This window comes from Zootoca vivipara, chromosome 1 (genome assembly GCF_963506605.1).
Source record: "Zootoca vivipara chromosome 1, rZooViv1.1, whole genome shotgun sequence".
Taxonomy (NCBI): domain Eukaryota; kingdom Metazoa; phylum Chordata; class Lepidosauria; order Squamata; family Lacertidae; genus Zootoca; species Zootoca vivipara.
Window position 1 is genome coordinate 22,788,987 of NC_083276.1, and position 22,218 is coordinate 22,811,204.

At 41.4% G+C, this 22,218-nt stretch overlaps 1 protein-coding gene across 6 annotated transcripts in view; it reads left to right on the forward strand.

The window, feature by feature from the left end:
- The first annotated feature begins 73 nt into the window (after positions 1-73).
- EFCAB11 (EF-hand calcium binding domain 11) overlaps positions 74-22,218 on the forward strand; it is a 94,113-nt gene continuing 71,968 nt past the window's right edge. For 4 of the 6 annotated variants that reach the window (XR_009557278.1, XM_035101916.2, XM_035101917.2 and 1 more), the window contains exons 1-5: positions 74-206; positions 4,765-4,860; positions 9,180-9,225; positions 11,800-11,901; positions 12,591-12,681. Coding sequence is in view for 5 of the 6 variants with exons in the window: in XM_035101916.2 (XP_034957807.1) it covers positions 135-206; positions 4,765-4,860; positions 9,180-9,225; positions 11,800-11,901; positions 12,591-12,681 (407 nt within the window). In the remaining variant the exon portion in view is untranslated. Of the gene's footprint in view, positions 207-4,764; positions 4,861-6,171; positions 6,507-9,179; positions 9,226-11,799; positions 11,902-12,590; positions 12,682-22,218 lie in introns of those variants that run through there. The other 2 variants (XM_060272366.1, XM_060272367.1) reach the window with 2 other exon arrangements.

Here is a 22,218-nt window from a genome sequence, read left to right on the forward strand (position 1 = left end):
GGGACAATAGCGTCTTTCCCGCCTCGCGCTTCCAGCCAATGAGGGGCGGCGTTGTGGTTGCTAAGGCGAAGTGGGAGCGAGAGCGGTTTGGGTTGCCATGGGAATCTTCGCGCCAGTTTGAGGCAGCGTCCGCGATGTGCGCTTGGCGTGAAGAGGCAGAGAGCGGATTAAGTGGCGAGGAGAGTCGCAGGAAGCGGTGGGTTAAAGTAGGTAACGAGGTGGGGGGGGGGTGTTTGGTGGGTGTTCTTTAGTTGCACCGTGATTATATTTGTGTCCCACTTTTTTCCGCTCTATTTCATCCTCACAACAGCCCGGCGAGGTAGGCCAGGGAGTGTCTGGCCCAAAACCACCCTAGGCAGCTTAGTGGTGATCTGGACGTGGGTCTTCCCAATACTTCTCCAGTACTCCTAAACATTTCATCATAGATGCTGGAAATCCTCGACATACGTGTGTCTAATCTTTGCTTCAAGATCAGTAGCGACCCCCCCCCAACATTTACTATAATAATAATAATAACAACAACAATAATAGTAATAGGGACGCGGGTGGCTATGTGGGTTAAACCACTGAGCCTAGGGCTTGCCGATCAGAAGGTCGGTGGTTCGAATCCCCGCAATGGGGTGAGCTCCTGCCCACCTAGCAGTTTGAAAGCACGTCAAAGTGCAAGTAGATAAATAGGTACCGCTACAGCGGGAAGGTAAACGGTATTTCCGTGTGCTGCTCTGGTTCGCCAGAAGTTGCTTTGTCATGCTGGCCACATGACCTGGAAGCTGTACGCCGGCTCCCTCGGCCAATAATGTGAGATGAGTGCCGCAACTCCAGAGTCGGTCACAACTGGACCTAATGGTCAGGGGTCCCTTTACCTTTACCTAATAATAATTATAATAATGTATTCATTTATACCCCGCCCGTATGGCTTTGTTTCCCCAGCCACTCTGGGCAGCTCCCAGCAGAATAATGTATTAAAAACACAATAAAACATCAAACATTAAAAACGTCCCTAACAGGGCTGCATTTAAGTTCCTCTAAATGTTCAATCAAAAGACAGCCTCCTGCATCATAAGCACATTAGGTATAGCCCTCCCATCTAAGGCAGAAAAGATAAAGACTTTGCACTCTTTTAAGGGGCAGCCCTTTATTTGAAGATATTTGAATCGTACTATAATCCCACCTCAGACTTTTTCCTTCTTCAGGGTACACTTGTTCAATGTTTCCTCATAAGGATTTTGTTTCGTATATTTCTCTGTCCCCTTCCAGTTGGTCCACATCCTTCATAAAGTGAGGGGTCCCAGACCTGGACACAGTACTCCAGATGAGTCTAACAAGAGGAATTGTTACTTCCCATGACTTGGAAACTATCAAGAGGCTTGGGTGCTTGTAGGCTGCACTCTGATTGGGCTAGACCAGAGGCAAAGCAAACCTTTATTCCACCCAGATCAAAGACTCAGTTTGGCACACACAGAAACCCCACACATTGGGAGCCTCGGTGGTGTCCCTCTGGAGCAGGCACCCCCAAACTGCAGCCCTCCGGATGTTTTGGCCTACAACTCCCATGATCCCTAGCTAACAGGACCATTGGTCGGGGGAGATGGGAATTGTAGTCCAAAACATCTGGAGGGCCGATGCCTGCTCTGGAGGCTTCACCTGGAGTAGAAAACCTCCATAGCTAGCCGAATTATTAGACACTACCCAAATTATCTGCAGTGTGTGGGTGAAAGTTAACTATACATTTCCAAAAGTATTAATTCCACAGTTCACATCACAGGAACAATTGCCCTGATATATCATAATTAATTATAAATACTTAAGGTAAACATGCACATGTTTGCAGACCTAAATATCTTGAAGGAGAAGCCCTATTCTATTCAAAGGGAGTACAAGTGGTTGTCCTACAATTACAGACCTTCCCTTCAATTGATTTATTCACATATTTAATGTATGCTTCACCCAAGGATAGAGACAGACCTGGATAATAGCTGTGTTTTGTATTTCCAGAGACTTTGAATCAGCCATATTCCTCCTTATATGTTGTCTGCTGTAGCACTTATCATAGCCTCATTTGAATATCTACTCCCCCACCAATACTCCATCTTTGTACTCTTACCAGATGCAAAATCATGAGTTCACCATCAGCCAGTTCCACCCCACCCCATCCCCTTACACTTTGTTTACCATCTGTAGCATGATGAAGAATTATTGAAGTTTGCACACTATTGTTACAAGTCTTGGGTGCTGGGCTTTGTGAGTGCAAGTCACCTATAATTCTTATAATTATTAAAAGTTAGAATGAATCAAGGTTTGATTAAACTGTGCTGGAAAATCCTGGGTTTAGCTTATGCTAACAAGCCAGGCTGTGTGGGTGGGAAAGTTGGTTAGAGTGTACTGCTGATAACGCCAAGGCTGTAGGTTTGGTCCCTTAGGGATAGCTGCATATTCCTGCATTGCAGAGGGCTGGACTAGATGATCCTTAGGGTCCCTTCCAACTCTTTGATTTTATCATCAGTATGGTGATGGCCTTTTAATAGCAAACTCTAATGGGGAATTTGACAAAACAAAAAAAGAATAAGCAGAGCATCTTGAAGGATTAGCAGAGCATTGGATTCTGCATATTCAAAGCCAGTGGTGCCCCAATTTGGGGGCTTTTTGTTTGTTAGCTCCAGCAGGAGAACTACTGTTAATACCTTACTGCTCACCTGGACACAGCTGCCACCTACAATGAAGAAACATCTATGGGTGCCACCGTGAACATTGGGGTTAGGAATAGGATTGCACTCCTATTGTGATTTTTTTTGACCTGCGGAGTAATCCTGTGCACGTTTTCTCAGAGATAATGCCTACAGTTGGGCTTTACTCCCAATAAGTATGCCTAGGATTACAGAATTGAACACATATTATAATACTCTGGGAAGAGATGTTTGTCCCTCCACCTTAAAAAAAATTCCTGTGCCAAGAAAAACAGCAGTTTTCCTCAGCAGTTTATCCTTTGTTTAACTATTATTATCGTTAGAAAGTTTATTTTTATTTTGCACATTCACCACATACCAGTGCTAGAATTTCTGTGAACACTTAAACTAGTTGTGTCTCTGCTGTGTGGGTGTCCAGAATGTGAGAATTGCTTCTTGCTCACCTGCTGTTTGAGAGTTTCTCATCTCTGCTGTATTAAAAGATTGTATCTAGGTGTTAAAATTTTGAAAGCTATTAGCTGCTCCTTTGTGTGTTTATCCAAAAAGTCTAAAGTAGTCCTGGTGTGTTTTCAGGACCTGATAATTTGTTCATGCATTTCATTAACAGTTTTCTCCACCAAGTGCTTCTACTGATAATCAGTAGGCAATCTGCCATTTTTCATTTCTGTTTGGGTTACTTCATAAGCATGTTCCTGCATGAGGCTGTAACAAATATAAAGTCAACAAGCAGAGATTTCTGTTCACTGGTCCAAGTGTTTAATGAGAAATCTGGTTAGCTGATTCATTCTTAGTCTCTCTCAACATTTTATCTTTCACAAGCATTCAGAGTATATTAGAATATTTCTCAATTGCTGGTATCTCTGCAGTCTTGCTGTTATCTAACTCAAGATTGCTTTTGACAGCATTTTCGTTATTCTTTGATGGACAGCAGTTGTTGAGAAGGGGGGAACTGAGATGCTGTAAAACTGGATCTTTGTTGTAGGTCCCCCCCGCCCCCCATTTTGGCAATCTTTTCTAGATTCTAAATCCATTATATTTAACTATATGGAGCCTATAAGGCGTTTGGCCACTGTTGAAGGTGCCACTGCTGAGCAACAGCTGACAGGGGTGGATGGGCAAAAAAACCTATTTGTTGACTTGGGCCTTTTTTGATGTTTAGGACAGTTAACCTGTTCATCAGCTTATTTTGTTGTTTTTACCTGATGAATTTTTATAATGTGTTTTGATATTTTCTGATTTTTACTTTATTTTATTTCAACTTGTTAACCACTTAGAGAGTTTTTTTTCTAAAAAAAAGTGAAGCAGTTTATCTTAGAATTGGAAGAGACTCTGAGGATCATCTAGTCTAACTTCCTTCGATGCAGGGTATATGCAGCTGTCTCACATGGAGATCAAACCTGCAACCTTGGTGTTATGAGCACCACACTACAGTGGAACCTCGGTTTATGAACACCTCGGTTTACGAATTTTCAGTTTACGAACGCCGTGGACCCACCTGGAACGGATTAATTCACTTTCCATTATTTTAAATGGGAAAGTTCGCTTAAGTTTATCAACGCTTCAGTTTATGAACAGACTTCCGGAACCAATTGTGTTCATAAACCGAGGTACCACTGTATAATCAACTGAGCTACCTGTATATAAATTATATACTAAATAATATCAGTGATTTTAAAGGCAAAATATAATCATCTCTGGGTCCCTAGATAACAGTATACCTTGATCCCCTTTTACTGTTTTATTGTGGTGGCATAAGAAGCTTGGGCATTATTATTTTAACTGAAGAGATATATGTATATAAATGTTTTAAATAAAAACATCACATCTAGAAATAATCTAGAAATAATAAAAGCTTTCAAATCCACATTTAAAATAAAATATCCCAATTTTGCTTCCAAAATCCAAATCAAACTTTAAGGATCACAGATTTTTAAAACACACCAAACTAAAGCTGGGCAGTGAATTCTAATCCAGGATTAGACAGAAATTTGATCTAACTTGATTACCATTTTATTTTTGCCAAACATACTTCAAGAAAGGCTTGTTTTAAAATCATCATTAATTTCTTTGTTGTCTTTAGGCATTTGAGGCATGTGATGAAGACAACAAAGGATATTTAAACAGAGAGGACTACAAGGTTGCAGTAGTGATGCTGTTTGGCTATAAGCCCTCAAAGGTAAAGTCTATTTTCTTCAACCCTGTCTTGAGGATTGGCATATTCATTAAACACCCTAAACACACATAAAATAATCAGATAAATTCTGTAGTTTACATTTCTTGAATTATGAAAAGTCTTCAAAGGACTGGGGTGTTTTTTCTCTTTCAAATTGCAGGAAATGGCAGTGAATGTTGGCTTTACCCTCCATTGTGAGTTCTTGTATTTAAGTACCTGGAATTGACACAAGAAGTGTCTCTTATTTTAAAGTGTAATGTTTTATTATGTTTTTATATGTGTTGGAAGCCACCCAGAGTGGCTGGGGTAACCCAGACAGATGGGTGGGGTACAAATAATAAAATTATTATAATATTATTATTAAAGGAGAGTCCCTTAAAGCACAGTACCCCAGCCCAATAGAAGTCAGTGGGTGCATCCTACAGAATCATCATAGATTTCACTTGTTTCTAGCTTCATAAAGGATCCCTGATGGACAGACCAGATCAGCAACAAAATGCTGCAGTGTGGTGTGCTCCTGTTCACAATTCCAGTTTGCTATGCTGTTTTATTCTGGTCCAATCCTTCAGTTTAAAATAAAACTTCCTGGATTTTTTATTTTATTTTTTATTTTTTACAAAACACATACAGTAGTTGTATGGATTCCTTATAACTGAAATTGAGCCACTCAGTGTAGGGATGCTAACTTGGCTGTGTCTCCATTTGAGCTAAAATAAAAGCTAACCTTGGTTATTCCAGTTTCTGAGATAGGGCAGTTCTGCCTCATCTATCTTGCCAATAGAAGCTGCTTTTCTTTGTTCTTCGGAAATCAGTGTTGCATGGTGTAATTCACTCAGGTTTTTTTTTATCTACTGTTTCTACATCAAAGCAGATATTTCTCAATAGCATGTGTAGCCCGCTTGACCTTCTAAACTTCAAAGTTACTTAAGCAAACAAATTTTGCCCCACATCCCAGTCAATTACGCAAAATAGCTATATAGAATCATACCATATCTCAAAAACATAAGCACAAGTAGATTGGGAATTAAAATTAGAAACTCCTATTGAAATGTTAAATAAGTAAATGAAAACAAAAATTTCAGATGAACATTGCATTCACAACCGGTATGTTGCGCAAGTGACAACAGGGGCTTCTGAGAACTGTTTAAGTCAAGGTACACTTGTTTTTAAAAGTTAGATCTTCCTAACAACTGTGTCAGTTGAAACATAATGCCAAACCACAGCTTGGTGCCAGGTGAACAAGCTTTATGCTTGCACCTTCCCTTCTCCTCCTCCATTGTTCTACTCTGATTTCCCCTCCAACATCTGGTTTAGCAGCAAACAAGGAAGGAGCATCTCCACCCCCATCATTCTGCTCAGACACTGAGGTCCAGCGCCGAGGGCCTTCTGGCGGTTCCCTCGCTGCAAGAAGCCAAGTTACAGGAAACCGGGCAAATGGCCTTCTTGGTAGTGGCACCTGCCCTGTGGAACACCCTCCCATCAGATGTCAAAGAGAAAAACAACTACCAGACTTTTAGAAGACATCTGAAGGCAGCCCTATTTAGGGAAGCTTTTAATGTTTAATAGATTATTGTATTTTAATACTTCTGTTGTTGTTGTTGTTGTTGTTAATATAAATGTTTAGTTGTTTTTTAATGATTGGTTTCCACACACACACACACACCCTATGTTTTTAGCTGTTCTTATTTTATCTGGCTTGGTCATGTACACAGAATGGAAGGTGGCAGGATGTTTTATTGTGTTTTTAATACATTATTCTGTTGTAAGCCGCCCAGAGTGGCTGGGGAAACTCAGCCAGATAGGCGGGGTACAAATAATTTATTATTATTATTGTTATTGTTATTATTAGTTCAGATGCTGTTCATGATCTTAGACGCTGTAAGCCATGGTTTGTCCAGTTAGGATGTAATGCTAAAATATGGCTTGCCACTAAACCAGGGAAATTCAGCCTATTTCTTCAGTCCCGAGGACACTTAACAGCACAATGCTGTAGAAGTCTGCTCAGAAGTAAGTCTCATTAGGTTCAAAAGGAACACATAGGGTTGCAGCCTTAACTGAGAAATAAGTGCTGTTGAACTCATTGGGGTTTACTTCTGAGTAGACATGCTTAGGATGACATTGCTTATAGATTTCCAGCCTTGAAAAGATTTATCTAATGAAGTTTTAACAGATTTTTGTTTCAAAGTAATGCCTTTTGTGACCATGAGATGTCGCTGTTAATGCTTTCCATAGTGATTTGGATAGTAGCTGATCTATGATATTTTTCAGTGACTTTATTAGAAATTCTGAGGCTGCACTTACCTGTTCTCTCATCTGTGAGAAAGCTTTACTGAGCACAGTTGGATTTGCTTCTGAGTAAATATGTTTAGGAGTGTACTTTATGTCTGTAGTCTATAGTCCATTTGCTCCATATTTGTTCTGCTAATTAGAGTAAATGGCTTCTAGATTACAGTCCAGTTACTGGTTCAAAATAAGACCATTAATGAAATTATATTTTACTTTCACATAGTCATATTGCTTTTCTTTCTATGGAGAAAGATGCTAGACATGTTGCCATCATTAAAGCCTGTAATAAATAGCCTGATTTGTATAGAAAGCAATGGTAGGAGAAACTGATCTTAAATTTTTAGATACTTCTTTTGGCATTTGTCTCCCTTTCAAAAGTATGTTGTTATAGTCTTGTTCAGTTCAAAATTATATAGATGTTATTTCTTTTGTAAATGAAGACCCATTTGTACATCATTTTCTCTCAGGGCATCCATATTTTTGGAATGACCAAACTGCAATGCAGGTTGACAATGAATAATGAGGAATTTATTTGATACGTGATATGCTATGCAACCCTACCTTCCCTTTTCATTTACATCTATCGTTTTCTTCATTCTTAACCTGGTTAAACTATCAATAAAAACATAATGAGTGGCATCCAATGATGTCTGCCTACTTGCACAGTGGAAATCCACTTGCACAGCAGAATTTCCTATTTTTTCTCTCCCCCCGCCCCCCCTCCAAGCTCTGCATGTCCCAATTCTAAAAAATATTTTTATTTGTTCTAGCTTGACCTTCCTGCAAGCTAAAATGCACATACCCACAAAAGAAATTCTGTTGTTTTACTGAGTTCTGTATCTGTTGTGAGCAATATTGCCTTTAATGCAATTGGCATACACATTTGGAATGGCATTGTATTTAGCATGGACCAATGAGGGAAGGGAAGCATTAGACTCAGACAGTGTGGGCCTAAGGGTATGCTTCCTCTAAAGCCAATTCCACTCACCTCCCATGGTTCTTTAAGCTGTAATTGGGCAATCCCCTCACAGCTGAAAGGATTGGCTGCTATCTGTCTGATTCTTCATTTTCCCTGTGGCTCTGCAGAAGCTCTGCTCCTCCCTGGTCCATTCTGCTGCTTAGCATATCATCCAGACTGGGACTCGTCGTTGATACGCTGTCATGAATCTCATGGAGATGTCGTGGACAGCGTGGTCAGATGAGGAGGAGGAAGGAAGGAGCTTGGAGAGTTGGAAGCGGCTGACCCAGAGGAAGGTCCTAGTGAGATGGGCAACGAGAAATTGGGACACCCAAGAGGAGTTTTATCCAGAGGAAGGTCCCAGTTGAACAAGTCTGGGTTCTAGGGAGAGGTCTACTAGTCTGTTAGGAATGGCCCATCTCTGTGATAGTGGACACCACATGTGCTATGTTACGAGCTACCAAGATAGCTCCAGTGCCCTCCCTTGTCAGCGAAGAGCCCTCTCCTTCAATGGAGATCTCTAAGAATAAGTCCAATGGCAAGCTGTCTTCACTAATTCATTCTCCAAGGTTGTGGAAGTGGTTGTATAAGCAAACCATTAGTGTCTAGCCTCTGCAGCGGAGTGCCCATTTGCTTGTGCATTCCAGAGACTTGGGACACAACGTGCACAAATAGTCATGCCCACCCTGCTCTTGAAAAGGAGAGCAAAGGGGCATGCCAACTGTTGAATCAATATATTAGCTAAGCTTATCCACGTTTCATAGTTACTTGTAACTTGTAACCCCATGTTGGAACACTTTCCTGATTTCACAATTAAAGCATTTAAAACCCCATGCTCTTCTCCAACATGTGCGCTGCCCATTTGGTTTAGTGTCTCAACTTCATGGGAGTTCAGAGAACTGGATCATGCCCTTCATTTTCTGACATCTGAAGTAAACAGCTAAACTGAAGGTAATTGTGGGTTAGACTGTGATAGCGGTTTTGCAGAACTGGCTTATGTACAGGTAGCAAATGAAACAATGAATTGAAAGAAATGTACCAAGTCATTTCTTGATGGTGTCATTTTTGTCTATTCTAGGTGGAAGTGGATTCAGTTATGGCTTCTGTGAAGCAAAATCAATCTGGTATGTACAAGCATCATATTTTGATCTTCACTCTCTTTTTAACTAGGGCAGGCATCCCCAGACTTCAGCCCTCCAGATGTTTTGGACTACAATTCCCATCTTCCCCGACCACTGGTCCTGTTAGCTAGGGATCATGGGAGTTGTAGGCCAAAACATCTGGAGGGCCGCAGTTTGGGGATGCCTGAACTAGGGATAAGAGCTCAAACTAGAACATGACAGTATTAGAAAATAAGTATGGAATGGCTTTAATTACTAAATTTGTGAGAAATAATATAATGAAAAATATGCATTCAGGTTCACTTTTGGTGTACAGTATTGAGCTAAACACTACAGATTGAATGCTGCCCAGCTCAATGGAACTGGAGAAGTGATCTACTCTAAAGCACTCCCCACCCCCCCATCCCTTATTGTGGTGTAGAGGTGAAAGTAAGGAGCTCCAGTTTCAAGTCACAAGGGAATGGGAAACTGAATCATAGTCACACTTATATTTCATAGTATTATTTATTTAAGAAATTTCTATCCTATTTAAGGAAAACCTCTCAGAGCTGCTAGCATAATAAAGACGAAAACAACAATAAATTCTTGAAACAATGGTGACAGAAAGACAGCTAAGTCTGATTAAAACAGAATATAAAAACTCACTATCTAGAAAGAGGAAAGGGAAGGGAAGGTGGGATCTAGGCTGATATTCAAGGAAAATAGAGAGGAAGCAAGAGGAAAGGGACAGGGCAAAATGTCCCAGGTTCAATCTTTAGGCAGGACTGGTAAAGACCCCTGTCTGAAACCCTGAAGATTTGCTGCCAATCAATGTAATCCTGACCTAGATGGACCAATGACCTGACTTGGTATAAGGCACTTTCACATGCTCCAGAAAGGGTTCAGTTACTCAGATAAAGAAAAGGCAAGAATTATAAAAGAATGTATATTACACTTTGAACTTAACACAGCAGAAATAGTGTTTAAAAGTGCCTTTTATGAGAGGGGTTATAAAGAAGATTTAATCCATTTTCCCTCCGGTTGCCTTGGAGCAAGGTTGGTTTTTTTTAAATAAAACAAAAGCAGTCCTTCAGCTTACAGAAATATATGTTTATATTTGTAAAGGACCTGGGGGTAGAACCTAGCTACTTCAATCTGACATTCTTTCTTCACTGCCATAATGTACCTGAGTAGCATTCCTCACTCCAGCTTCCATTTCACACCTTCCGTTTCTGTTTGGAAGTCAGTCATCTTATTCCTAACAACATCTTTGATGAAAGATGAGAAACTGAATCTGAACTTGAATGGAAACTTCAGTTCAAATGAACACACATTGGTGTAAGATACTTTTACTAAACCGAACAGAATCTTTCATGAAAAATGAATGAAAACCATATGCTGCTTAAGGTTCCTCTGCGACTTGGCATTTTTGAGATGAGAAATCATGTGTGATCTCACCTCCAGACCTAAATGTTTGTTGGAAGAATTTGCAAGGGGGCATGTTGCTTGCAAGATGGAATGCCTTGCATTGATCATAGTGACAGCCTAGCTCAGGATTATTTTATGATGTGCCAGTGCAGTTTCTCTTCAATAGGCATGGATAATCCTGTGTTCTGATTTCTGTGAGCCTTCTAGATGTATTGTGAAATTACACACACATTATTTTGAATTGTCCTGTGTTTCCTATATCCTCAAATCAGTTCTGAAAGCCCCTGTGTAGATGTGACTTCAGAATTACGTGAATCCTTTAAGCTGCTAAACTGACGATGTAAGAAGAGCCCTAACTGGAGCAGACCACGGACCAATCTAGTCCAGCTCCCAGTTTACCACTCAAGCCAACCAAAAACCAATGGGAAACTCACAGGCAAGACATGAACACAGTAGCCTAACAGTGTGTGTGTTCGTGTGCACAAACATTTATAAATAGATGAAAAAGGGAAGTTGTTCAGTGCCCATTTTTACACATCAACAGAGCAGAACACAGAATCAGTTGTAATGGAGTATCACAGGAGGTACTAAAAAAAATAAGATCCTTTCTATTTATGTCACACATAGTTCAGTATAGCAGCTTAAAATCATAACTATAGTAACAGCCACCTGTTATAGCCCACTGGTTTCTCTCTTTCTGCTTATACCGAACTGGTTTCCCACCAGGGGATTAGATTCTTACAATATTCTTATAAGCAGTAGCATTATAACCCTGTTTTAGATTGCAATCCTATAGCTACATATATGCCTGTAAGTCCCATTGCAATCAACAGAATATACTGTGTAAATATGTTTAAGCCTCATTATTTGTGCAGTAGAAGAGAAGTGAATTGCAGTACTGTAATATAAAAACCCTATTTCAAGAATTGTTTTTTACTTAACATATTAAGATAGCAGTCCTCCCACTTACTGGAGAGTTTGTCACATGGTACTTACTTTTGAGTAGACATGTATAGGATTGCAGGGTAAGACTGCAATCCTGTGCACACTGACTGGGGAGTAAATAGTGATACCTCCTTCTCCAAGAGTGCTATGCTGCTTGTGTTACAAGTAATTTTTGGAGAAATAATGATAAGCATTTGACATATGCCAAATTTCTTATTTTTCTAGGTGTATCACTTGAAGAATTTCTAAATCTTATGAGGACAAAGAAGGCTTCACATTTTTACCAAAGCGAAGTTAGGCAGCTATTCACTGCTTTTGACAGGCAATGTAAGTTTTGCTTTCATATTAATTTCGCAAGTCTTATTGTTTTCAATCACTAGTCCCCACTAGTCACTTCTCTCCAGAATGAAGAGGAGCCATTGATGAGCACCCTTTGGGTTCAGTCAGTCAGCCAGTTACAAAATTTGCAGGAAGCTCCTGCAGCCAATTGGAAGCCGCAGAAGCCCTGTCGGACGTTCGGCTTTCAAAAATAGTTTGCAAACTGGAACAGTCACTTTTGGGTTTACGGCGTTCGAGAGCCAACTCATTTGAGAATTAAGCTGTTTGAAAATCAAGGTATGACTGTATGGCACATACTGGCAGGCCCAACATCATCCAAGAGCTTCATAACCAAGAGGTGGTTTGAGTTAGTTTATCCTCAATCTTCATCTGATGCTTTAAAGTGCAATACCACATTAGCTATTTATGAACAAGAAGAGCTCAAGAAAATACAGGTTCTTGTATTTTCTGGTATTGTTTAGTTATTAAACCCAAACACAATAACCAGGTCTGGGACTAAATCCCCTCTATATTTATGTGCACTTGAGATGTCACGTCCTTTAAAAAAATAATAAGAGGGATTCACACTCTTAGGGAGCCCTTGGTTCCAGGCTTTAAATGTGTCTTAATCCTGATTCACTACTCTTCTAAATATTTAAATGTCTTTCCTCATATACTTTCTCTCCCTCTTTATCAAGGTAAAGGATATTTGTCTTTAGAAGATTTCAGAAAAGCTTTCAGTGTTGTGGCCCCAAAGCTGCCAGAGAGGACTGTAGTTGAAGCATTCAGGTAAGATGAACAGAATCATTTGGTTGTGTTTCTAAAATGCAGACATGGTTCAGTCCAATTCACTGCAGGTCTTGTGTCTACAAGCAAAAGGTTCTACTTAGGGGAAAGCAGAGCCCTCTTTCCTCTTCTCTCCACACAGCACGATCACAGAGAATGGGAGACCTGCACACATCTCCTATAGTCCCATCCTCTGTCAAAGAGCTCAGGGCAGCTAGTAATATTTGAAAACAATAAAACCAGGGGGGGGGAGTACCATGTAAAGCAAATGACTTTAATAGTAGCCTCGGCACCAAATAGTAAAATCAGCAGAACCAGATTGCATAAAATGCCAGAGAGAATTAAAAGCTCAGCAAGGCTGAGCAGCTGCTTAGCTGAGAATGGATACGGAGTTCTGAAGACAAGGCACCACGACTGAGAAAGCCCTATTCCACTTCACACAGTACAGGCATTCTGAGCACAGTGCATCTTAATGGTCAGCCAGGATCATATGGTAGCAGGAGAATTCTCTCCATTAGCAGTTGTTTTACCTGGCTACATCTAAGGGACAAGTGGCATTTATTTATAAAATATATTTTTTCGACTGCCCATCAAACAAAATCTTAGGATAGTGTACAAAAATATTTACAAATGAGATAAAATGCCATTAAAAACAATAGTCTGATCATTAAAATGCCTGGTTTATCTTAAAAGCTTAAACCACTGAATAGGTCTGTCGATACAGAAGAGTCTCCAAAGACATCTGAACATTAGGAATGACAAAGCCTGCTGAATCTCTCCTGGAAGAGCATTCCACAGTCTTGGCATTCAGTATATGCACCTTGAGTGCATTGGCAGAAAAGCAATATGGTGTGATGTAAACAAACAAATAATAGATACCCATGCACCCCAGAGCACCTTGCCTTCTATTCACACTGCATTGCTATCAATGCACATCTCAGGCAGTACTTGTAACAGATGTTATTATTACTTGTTGAGAGCTCCGAATCCTGACCACTAGACCACCAGGGAAACGACCATGTTATTATTACTTGTTAATACTTTTTCCTAAAATCGCAACCACTGTTTGATGAGAATGAATGTATATTTAGGAGTTTGTATAGTATTTAAAATTGCAGGCATTGATTCAAGGGTTTAAAAGGAAATTACCGTAGTAATTTTTAGGGCTCGTACAGTAGTATACTATATGGTGCTGCTACCCTTTACCTTATACTATATGGGCTACTTTAACATTTAAAAATTGTAAGTTTTTTTTCCGCTTAGAGGTTATGCTAAATGTGTGTTGTCCCTTCTGTGCTCTGGATAAAAGATGTCCAAGTAATTCCATAATCCAGAAGATTTATATAAAATGAAGTAATCTTATATATTTTACATCAAACTACTCATGGTGGGACAAACAAAAATATTGCAAAGAGCTCCAAAAATATCTCTCCTAACTGGGTGAATGGGCATTAAAATGGGAATACAGTTAATTATAAGTAACTAGAAAGTGGCACACATATGCTTAAAGGGTGTAAATTGGCAGTGATTGCCCAGGGAAGAGATATTGGGGTCATGGTGATATAGCTCAATGAAAATTTCCCAGTGGCCTTGCTTGGACAACACAGTAAACCAGATTGTGTCTTAGCAGCGCTACGTGAGCATGTGGGTTCTTAGAGAGGAGCTTCCAGCTGCTTTGCTCCTCTCTGGTCCTAAAGGAAGCCAAGGTTTGTTTCTGTCTGAACCCAGGCTCATGGTGCAGCTCTCTCCAAATTGCTGTAACCAACCAACAGTGCCAGATGCAGTTGGTTGGTGGCTCCGCAAAAAGCACTCCCAAATTACCCAGCATTTCAGATTAGAAAAGGAACAACCTGGAAGCCAACTAGATGAGATGAGAACCTAAGAAGTGCCTCAAAATGGCATCTGTGTGAGATGGGGGCAGGGATTAGGACATAGTGCGATGCATACAATTTATTTTATTTGTCATCCATATGACAGATAAGAGAAGATACAAGTAGGTGATATAAGCCTGAGTTCATCATATGAGGAGCTTGTGGATATAGTGAGTTCATAATAGTACATGAACTGGCACCCCTTTTTAAAAGTAAGATTTTATATGGCAGATTTAGAACAGATTAAATAAAAATCATACAAAATAATCCAGCAATGTGCATCTCGTGAGTCAAGTGACTTGAGGAGAGGGGAGAAGATAAACTGTGCTCAGCTAAATGTTGCTGCTTTCTATTCTTGCTAAGCATTTCCAGTTGTTGCAAAGTTTTGACATGCAGGAAAAACTCTCAAGGGTGTCATTAGTTAGAAAATATTCCTACTAAAGTGCAGAGCACAAGCCATTAAGAGATAGTATATTACATGCCGAGCACTTAAGAATATACAACACACTTATACAAACAAATCCAATAGTTGCCTGCTGGGGTCAAGACACAGGTGGTTGTATGAGCCAGTGAGTGTGTTTATGTATGTACTCATGCGAATTACACACATACACATATAATGAAAATAGTATTTTTATGGAACTGTACACATTAATTTATATGTTCCTTGAAATAGCAGTGTTTATGTAGGCATCTTTTCTTCCCGTTGATTAAAAATCTTCTAATTTGTTATAAACAGAATATTCTGAAGATGACTGTCAGGGGTTATTGTGACTACTCCTGAGTAACGACCTTCCACATGCTTGTCTTTCAGAAATCTTTATTAGTGCACATTATTTACAGTGTAGCGAGCTGTTGGTTTCATGTCTCCTCATTCCGAATCAGAATCCGGCACTGCCCCCTTCCGCGATTTGGACCAACATAAAAGCCTCGGGACAGTGAATCTCCTCCCCTTTCTCCTCCTCCTCAATTCCCGAGTCGGGGGGGGGGGAAGGGTCTGCGGTCTGCCTGATTCCTCTCCTCTCTTTCCCTCTCCCTCTCTTCCTGCCTGTGGAGCAGGGGCTCTTGGATGTTGCCAGAGGTCTGGCACTCCCTTTCCGTCTCCTGACTTTCCTCATCCGTCCCTTCGCTTTCAAGACTGCTTGGAGATGGGCTGCTTCTGATGGGGGGGGGGGCTGTTCTCTATAAGCCCTTCCCCTTACAACGTCGCATGTCATCAAAGTTTTACCAGTTTGTACACAAAATCTTTATAGTGTTTAATGATATTGTTTAATGGAAATCAGAATTGTCTTCCATCTTGCACAGTATGGTTTTTCAATGTAACTTTTCAAGATGTTCATATTAACCAATGCTGTTGAAATCTGTGTAATATATTCAATGTATTATGGTCAACATACTAGAAATAATATCAAAAATAAAACTGTACAGTGCATCATTATTTTAAGTAATATATAAAACAAGATATAAAAAATGACTTTGGCTCAGGGATACTTATATAGAAGATAACATATGAGTTAAGTAGCTCTCCCTCCCCAGCGAACCTTCCAACTTGAGATAGGTAAAATCTGTTATACACATGTAACCGTTTGTCTCAGGTGAGTTTGAGGTTACTGTTAAGCTCATTATTTGATCTAGTGTCTAGACTGTAGAAGATACATTATTATTATTATAGCAGTAAATACACATCAGTTTCCTTTTATGCTGTTATCTTAAGTCTGAAACGCACATCAGGCACTTCATGTGGGCTAAATCTGCAAAAGTGTTACATTGAACTGATATTAATTTTCCTCCCTCTTATTCCTCAAATCCAACAGTCAACCAAGCCTAGCAAGCAGCAGGCATACTAGGGCTGGATCTAGACACATCAAAGAAGCAATTCAGTTAAACGTGTTGTAAATTTCATATAGGGAAATCCCGTTGGTGAAAAATGGGACTCCACAGTGCCACCTGGTGTCACAGTGTTATATATAACACAGCAGTTCATCTTTATGAAGGTAGCTGAGCCTAGGTTGCTGCATAGTATTGGAGCTATATAATTACTGGCAGTGCTACTTCTGTCCTGCCTATATTTGCAACTAGTCAGAGTGGTCACAGCCTCTTTGCCTAGGGTATCACTAGTGTAGGTGCATGGCTACCTTGTCAATATTAAGTGTTCCTGGTGTTTTGCTGGCTACTTCAGCTTTCTGGGGTGGTGGACAGAAAGGGAAGGGAAAGCAATTTGTTGATTGCTAATGTATAGACTAACTTGATGTCTTACTAACATGGAACAAGTAGCAGTTTTTGTTTGTTTGGTAGCATAGACTTCAACAATGTTTTCTTTTGTTAGCACAGGTTTAAATTGATGTAGCAGGTCAGAAAAAACGATATGGCAATAAATCACTGTATTTCAGCAAAATGTATTGTGTTTATGCTATAATTCAAAATGGGCATCTCCTCTGCAAGTTGTCATTCAGAGAGCAGTTAACAGAAAGGCTTGCATATTTTGTCGTGAAGTGCTCGTTTTATAAGTATGAACCCATAAAAATAATAGTGGAAAGGCTGAGAAGAAGCACAGGCCAAAAGGGGAGGAAAGTTTCACACCTTCTACTACCCTATCACCCTGGGAAGGGAGTCCATCTAGGAGAAGGAAAATTCTGGTTCTAAATCTTGGCTGCCTTGCAGCATACTGTGTTTCTCATATTTTAAGCCATCCCTAAAAAATAAGGCATGGCAGGATTTTCAAAACCTGGCGAAATATAAGGCATACCCCGAAAATAAGACATGCTGGTACGGTATGGCAGGGCACGCCGCGCCAAGTCCCGACCCAGCGGGACCCGGCAAGGGCAGCAGCGCGCGCTTTGCCGAGCCCCGACTGAGCGGGAACCAGCAAAAGCAGCAGCCCGCCGCTGGCTTGGAGCTCGGCAAAGCGCGCACTCTGTTGGAGCTCCATGCCGGCGGTGGGCTGTGCAGGGGAGAGACCTGGATCTCGTAGCTGGCAAAGGGCGCGTCTCTCGCGCGTGGTTAGGGCAATTGGCAGAAAAGTACTTTGCAGCTCTTGCGCTTTCGTTCGCGAGCTGCTTTTTGGCTGTTGCTGCTGCTTTTCTTTTCTTTTTGTCGGCAAAATCAAATGTGAGGGGGGAGGCGGGGAGAGCCCAACAAGCGGCAGAAACGCCTTCCCCTTAAAACCCGCCCTCTGCTGCTCACTCGGAGAGCTGCTCACTCGCACAACGGGCTCCTCGGGTGCTGCAGGCGCCTCGCCTTGCCTTCCGCGCGCGCCCAGCAGCCGCTTCTTGCGCGGGCGGCGGCTGCGCGCCCCGACGCCCCTCGGCTCCCTCAGCTCGACCTGAGCGGGGAGAGGAGAAGCAGGGCAAGGTGGCGAGGATGCTCCCCGCCGCCAAGCAGTTGCTCCGGGGCTGCAGGAGAAGGTGGCGAGCGCCTCAGCCCCCGGGCCTCAGCCCTCCTCGCCGCTCCTCTGAGAAGGGAAGGCAGCGTCTTTCTCCCGGCGGACCGGCTGCCTGTGAGTGGAGGACACGGCGTGCCCCTGACGCAGGCGGCGACCCCGTCGCTCGCTGCTTCCTCCTCCTTTCTTGGCTCAGGCCTGAGGAAAGAAACTTCTTAGCGCACGCGCCACCCGCTCCTTCCTCGGCAAGGCAAGGCAAGGCAGGGCAAGGCGGGCGCTTGCCCAGCTTTGGCCGTCTGTTGCTCCACAGCCTTCCTGCCTTGCTGGAACTTCGGCCGCCCGCGGGGACACGCCCGCAAGACGGCGAAGTGTAAAGTTGCAGCTGGCTGTGGAGGGAAGGAAGGAGCCGCGCTCTTCTTCCTCCGCCGCCTTGGTCTCTGTCGTCTTGAGTTTCAGGCTGTAATCGTGTTTACAGGCAAAAGCAGCAGCCCGCCGCCGGCTTGGAGCTCGGCAAAGCGCGCGCTCTGTTGGAGCTCCATGCCGGCGGCAGGCTGCTGCCTTTGCTGGTTCCCGCTCAGTCGGGGCTCGGCAAAAAAATAAGACAAAAAAATTATAAGACATGTCTTAAAATATGAGAAACACGGTATCTTCAGGAAAAGAAAAGGCTAAGGAGTAAAGCCTACACAAATCCAAAATGGAGCCCCTAAGGCTGTTGGATGGAGTCTTGTACGCCTCCTTCTGGCAACTCATGCATCTGAGCTGGTGACAAACGTATTGCTCTACCTTTCTTTTTTTTTAAAAATATATTTATTGAAATTTTTCTGGTTACATGTATAGATAGCATTCATTGTTCATTATACACATATCACATGTAGCACTAAACAAATAAAGAAGGTAGAAATAAAGAAAAGCAAAAAGCTAAAAAAAGAAAAAAAGAAAAAAAATTAAAAGAAAAAGAAAAAGCAAATCTTATTTTTTATCACTTATTAATGACTTAGACTTCTCCTTGAGTCTAATTCGGACCCCAATTATACAGCTTCCACAATATTTTTTTTTAAAATCCCTACCTATTAATCCCACATTTATGAATCTTAATTCAACATTATTCATATTTTATTTATACTATATCACTCTATCCTTGACATTCTATTTTCCAATTCTTATATTTAACTTCATATTTTTAATCCCTTTAGCCTATAATTTCCCCCCACAAATACTCCATACTTTCCATTCTATTTTCTCTATCCCATTTAACATCAGAATAAAAAAAAAGTATTTCATCCCTCCTTCCCCTGGTTGCCAAGTCCCAAGATGCATAGACAAGTTCCTTTAAAACATTTTCAATTCCAGATCGTCTCAATCTGTCCACTTGTTACCATCACCCCTACTTTCACCCCACACCAGGTTTGACCCATTCCAGCCCACACCACTCCCTCACCACACACTGCTGCCTATCCAATTCCACAGATTTTTCCCCTGTTTCTCTCCCCAAATATCCAAGTTGTTTCCTGGATTGTGCTTCCCCTTTCTGACTGGAGAGGCAACCTTCCAGGTCTTCTCCTCAGGAGCCCCTGGTATTGCACAAAAGTCCTGTGCATCCCCTCTCACTGGTTGCACTAGGTTCCAATCCTTCAGCTCCTTTTCAATTTCATCTTTGCTGGGTTGTTTAGGTTCCTCACATCCCTTTTCTTCTTCCTGTGACAAATCTTTTTTCAAAATGTCAAATCTTTCCCTTCTGGCTTCACGTTGGTCACTCAGAACATATTGCATACAATTGTAATCCCAACCGGAAGGCGATGTTTTGTCTACTTCCATTTTAGGTCTCAAATTTCATGGGAAAGACATGAGCTGCAGGATCCAAGATGGTGTTTATTTTTTTAATCCAAGTTCCAATCTTAAACTTTTTGTCTGGACTGGTTCTGTCTCTAATTCCGCCTCAGTTTCTGCTCTTTTAGATCCATTTACTGAAGAAAGTTCCAATCTTTTTATTTTGACAGATTTAACACTATAGTTCAACAGTTCACAGCAATAACAAGCTTCCTTTCTTTCCCTTTATGACGTCACAATGGTAACTCGTCCACGCTCCCGGAGTTCGCTCCCAGCTTACAGGAGGGTTTTCTGCACTTAAAAACTTCAATTTTTGCAGGTTTTCCACACTTTTAATTACCTCCCTTTGCCCTGCAACAAACAGGGAGATTTCTAGGTCCGCTTTTAGAGGAAATTGAGAGCTTCCTGTCTCGTATCTTGGCTGCAGGCAAGCTAGCTGCCTCGCAGTTACTCTGTTGGGGGGGGGAATCGACCTCCGTTCTTTTAGATCCCTTCCCCTGGCCAAATTTTTCTCAAAATCAATTTTAAATTATACTCACAGTCCAATCTTCAAATTTAGGAGGTATCTACTGCTCAAATTAACGTTGGCTCAGAGCTTCGCGCTGGATAGGTAGTGATCGACCCAAGGCTCCGTCTCCACTCTGCCTGCTCTCGGGGCTCTTAACGAGCTTCCCGGGCAGCGAGGGAGACTTTATGGAGCAGTGCCGGGTCTCCACGTCCCCAGAAAGCCCGATCTGGGTTTTTTTTTCGGGTGGCCACCACGCTCCAATGGCACCCCCCCTAAACAGCACAGGGGCCTCGGAGACCGAGGTTTCCTTTGCCAATTGTTAATGGCAGCAGACCGGAAGTCCATTGCTCTACCTTTCTTTGGACCACGTCAGCAGGACCCAGAGAGGGGTCCGTCCTATTTTCTGGGCAGCCCAGGACTGCCATACACATTGCCCAGGTTTGTGCCCCAGGGAAGTCACTTTGGTGCTGCTAATGCAGCAGTTTGACCTCACCCCCCCAGAGGTGCACTCCATTGTCTCTCGAGACAGATGGATGCCAACAACGTCCTGGACTGTCTTTTTGCCATTTCCTTCTCCAATGAATGTGCATGTACCCACTTTTCTAACAAGAGAATAAAGTTTACCCATTGCTGTCAAGAAAATACCACCCACAGGCAGTCTTTAATCAAAGAAGTTATTCAAACACAAAATTGTTATTCAGGAACATTTAAAAAAATAGTTTTGCTAGTTCACTTCTATAATGAGTGTGATGACAAAAATGTAAAAAGAAATAGATGCTATTCTGCAAGTCTTGGTGGTATCAGTTGAGCAAATAGAATTGTGGAAACGGGGTTCTGCAAACAGATTTCTTCTAATGAGTGTATAGAGCCCTATTTGTATATTAGGTGAAAAAGCGTTCTCATACATTGAGATAACCCATGGATCCTATACTTTACCCTATAAGAATCCCTATGTGGCTCAGCCTTCTGCACTACGCCTGATTATTATTTCTGCTTCCATGGTTCTTTGGATCAGGGTATGTGAGATGACATTAACCAGAAGCAGATAGTACATTCTATTGTGTTCTGCATTTTATGCTAGTTTACACTTGGATGAATAGGATCACACACTAGAGGCATACTAATGCCTGGCATATTTTTGTCTCCTCTGCTCCAAAATGACCTCATTGTTTCTGGCCTATAATTATTCAGTAATATGAAAATAACCTGGTTTTGTGTAGATAATCTTCAGTTAAGATCTTGTGCTCTTTATGAAATTTTGATTTAGACATGTACTGCAGAGCAGAGTGAATATGAAACATTCATCTTCCCATGGCTAGTTGCCATGGGAACATAGTATACAGTGCAATGTCATTCCAGTTCTAGAGATGTCTGCAGTAGTTTTTCTTTGTTGCTGTTCTTTCTTAGGCCATTGTGTTGCAGGCTGCATATTTAAAAGTGCATGCAGCTGTATGTACATGTAGCATCATCTTTGCGGAATAGTCTCTAGTGCCTGACACATCTGCTGGCATGCTTTTCTCCTAAGTCATAACTCTTATTTGGGTCTGGAATAATAATAGGAAAAAGTTCACAGTTCTTCACATTTGGGTTCTATAGAATGAGATGCAAAATGTATCTTAGCCCAAACAGGCCATGTAGACATGTTCTGAAAACAGGACACTAGCTTACATTAGATAAAGATGCAGAGAAAATAATTCCTTTCTTTTCCCCTACAACCTTCTATATCCCTCCCTGAAGTAGATTGTCCATCTGCTACAGTGGTATTCATTAAGAAAGTACTAAAAACCGATCCAGAGATAGAAAATCTTTGACAGGGTCATTGGGGGGAAATGTACCTGAGACAAGTATTTTATTTCAACATGCTAAATGTAAATTGCTTTATATTTTTATATGAAGACTGTTTTTTAATTTCAGGACACAATTGACTGCAACCCAAGGAGTTAATTTCCTCCTGC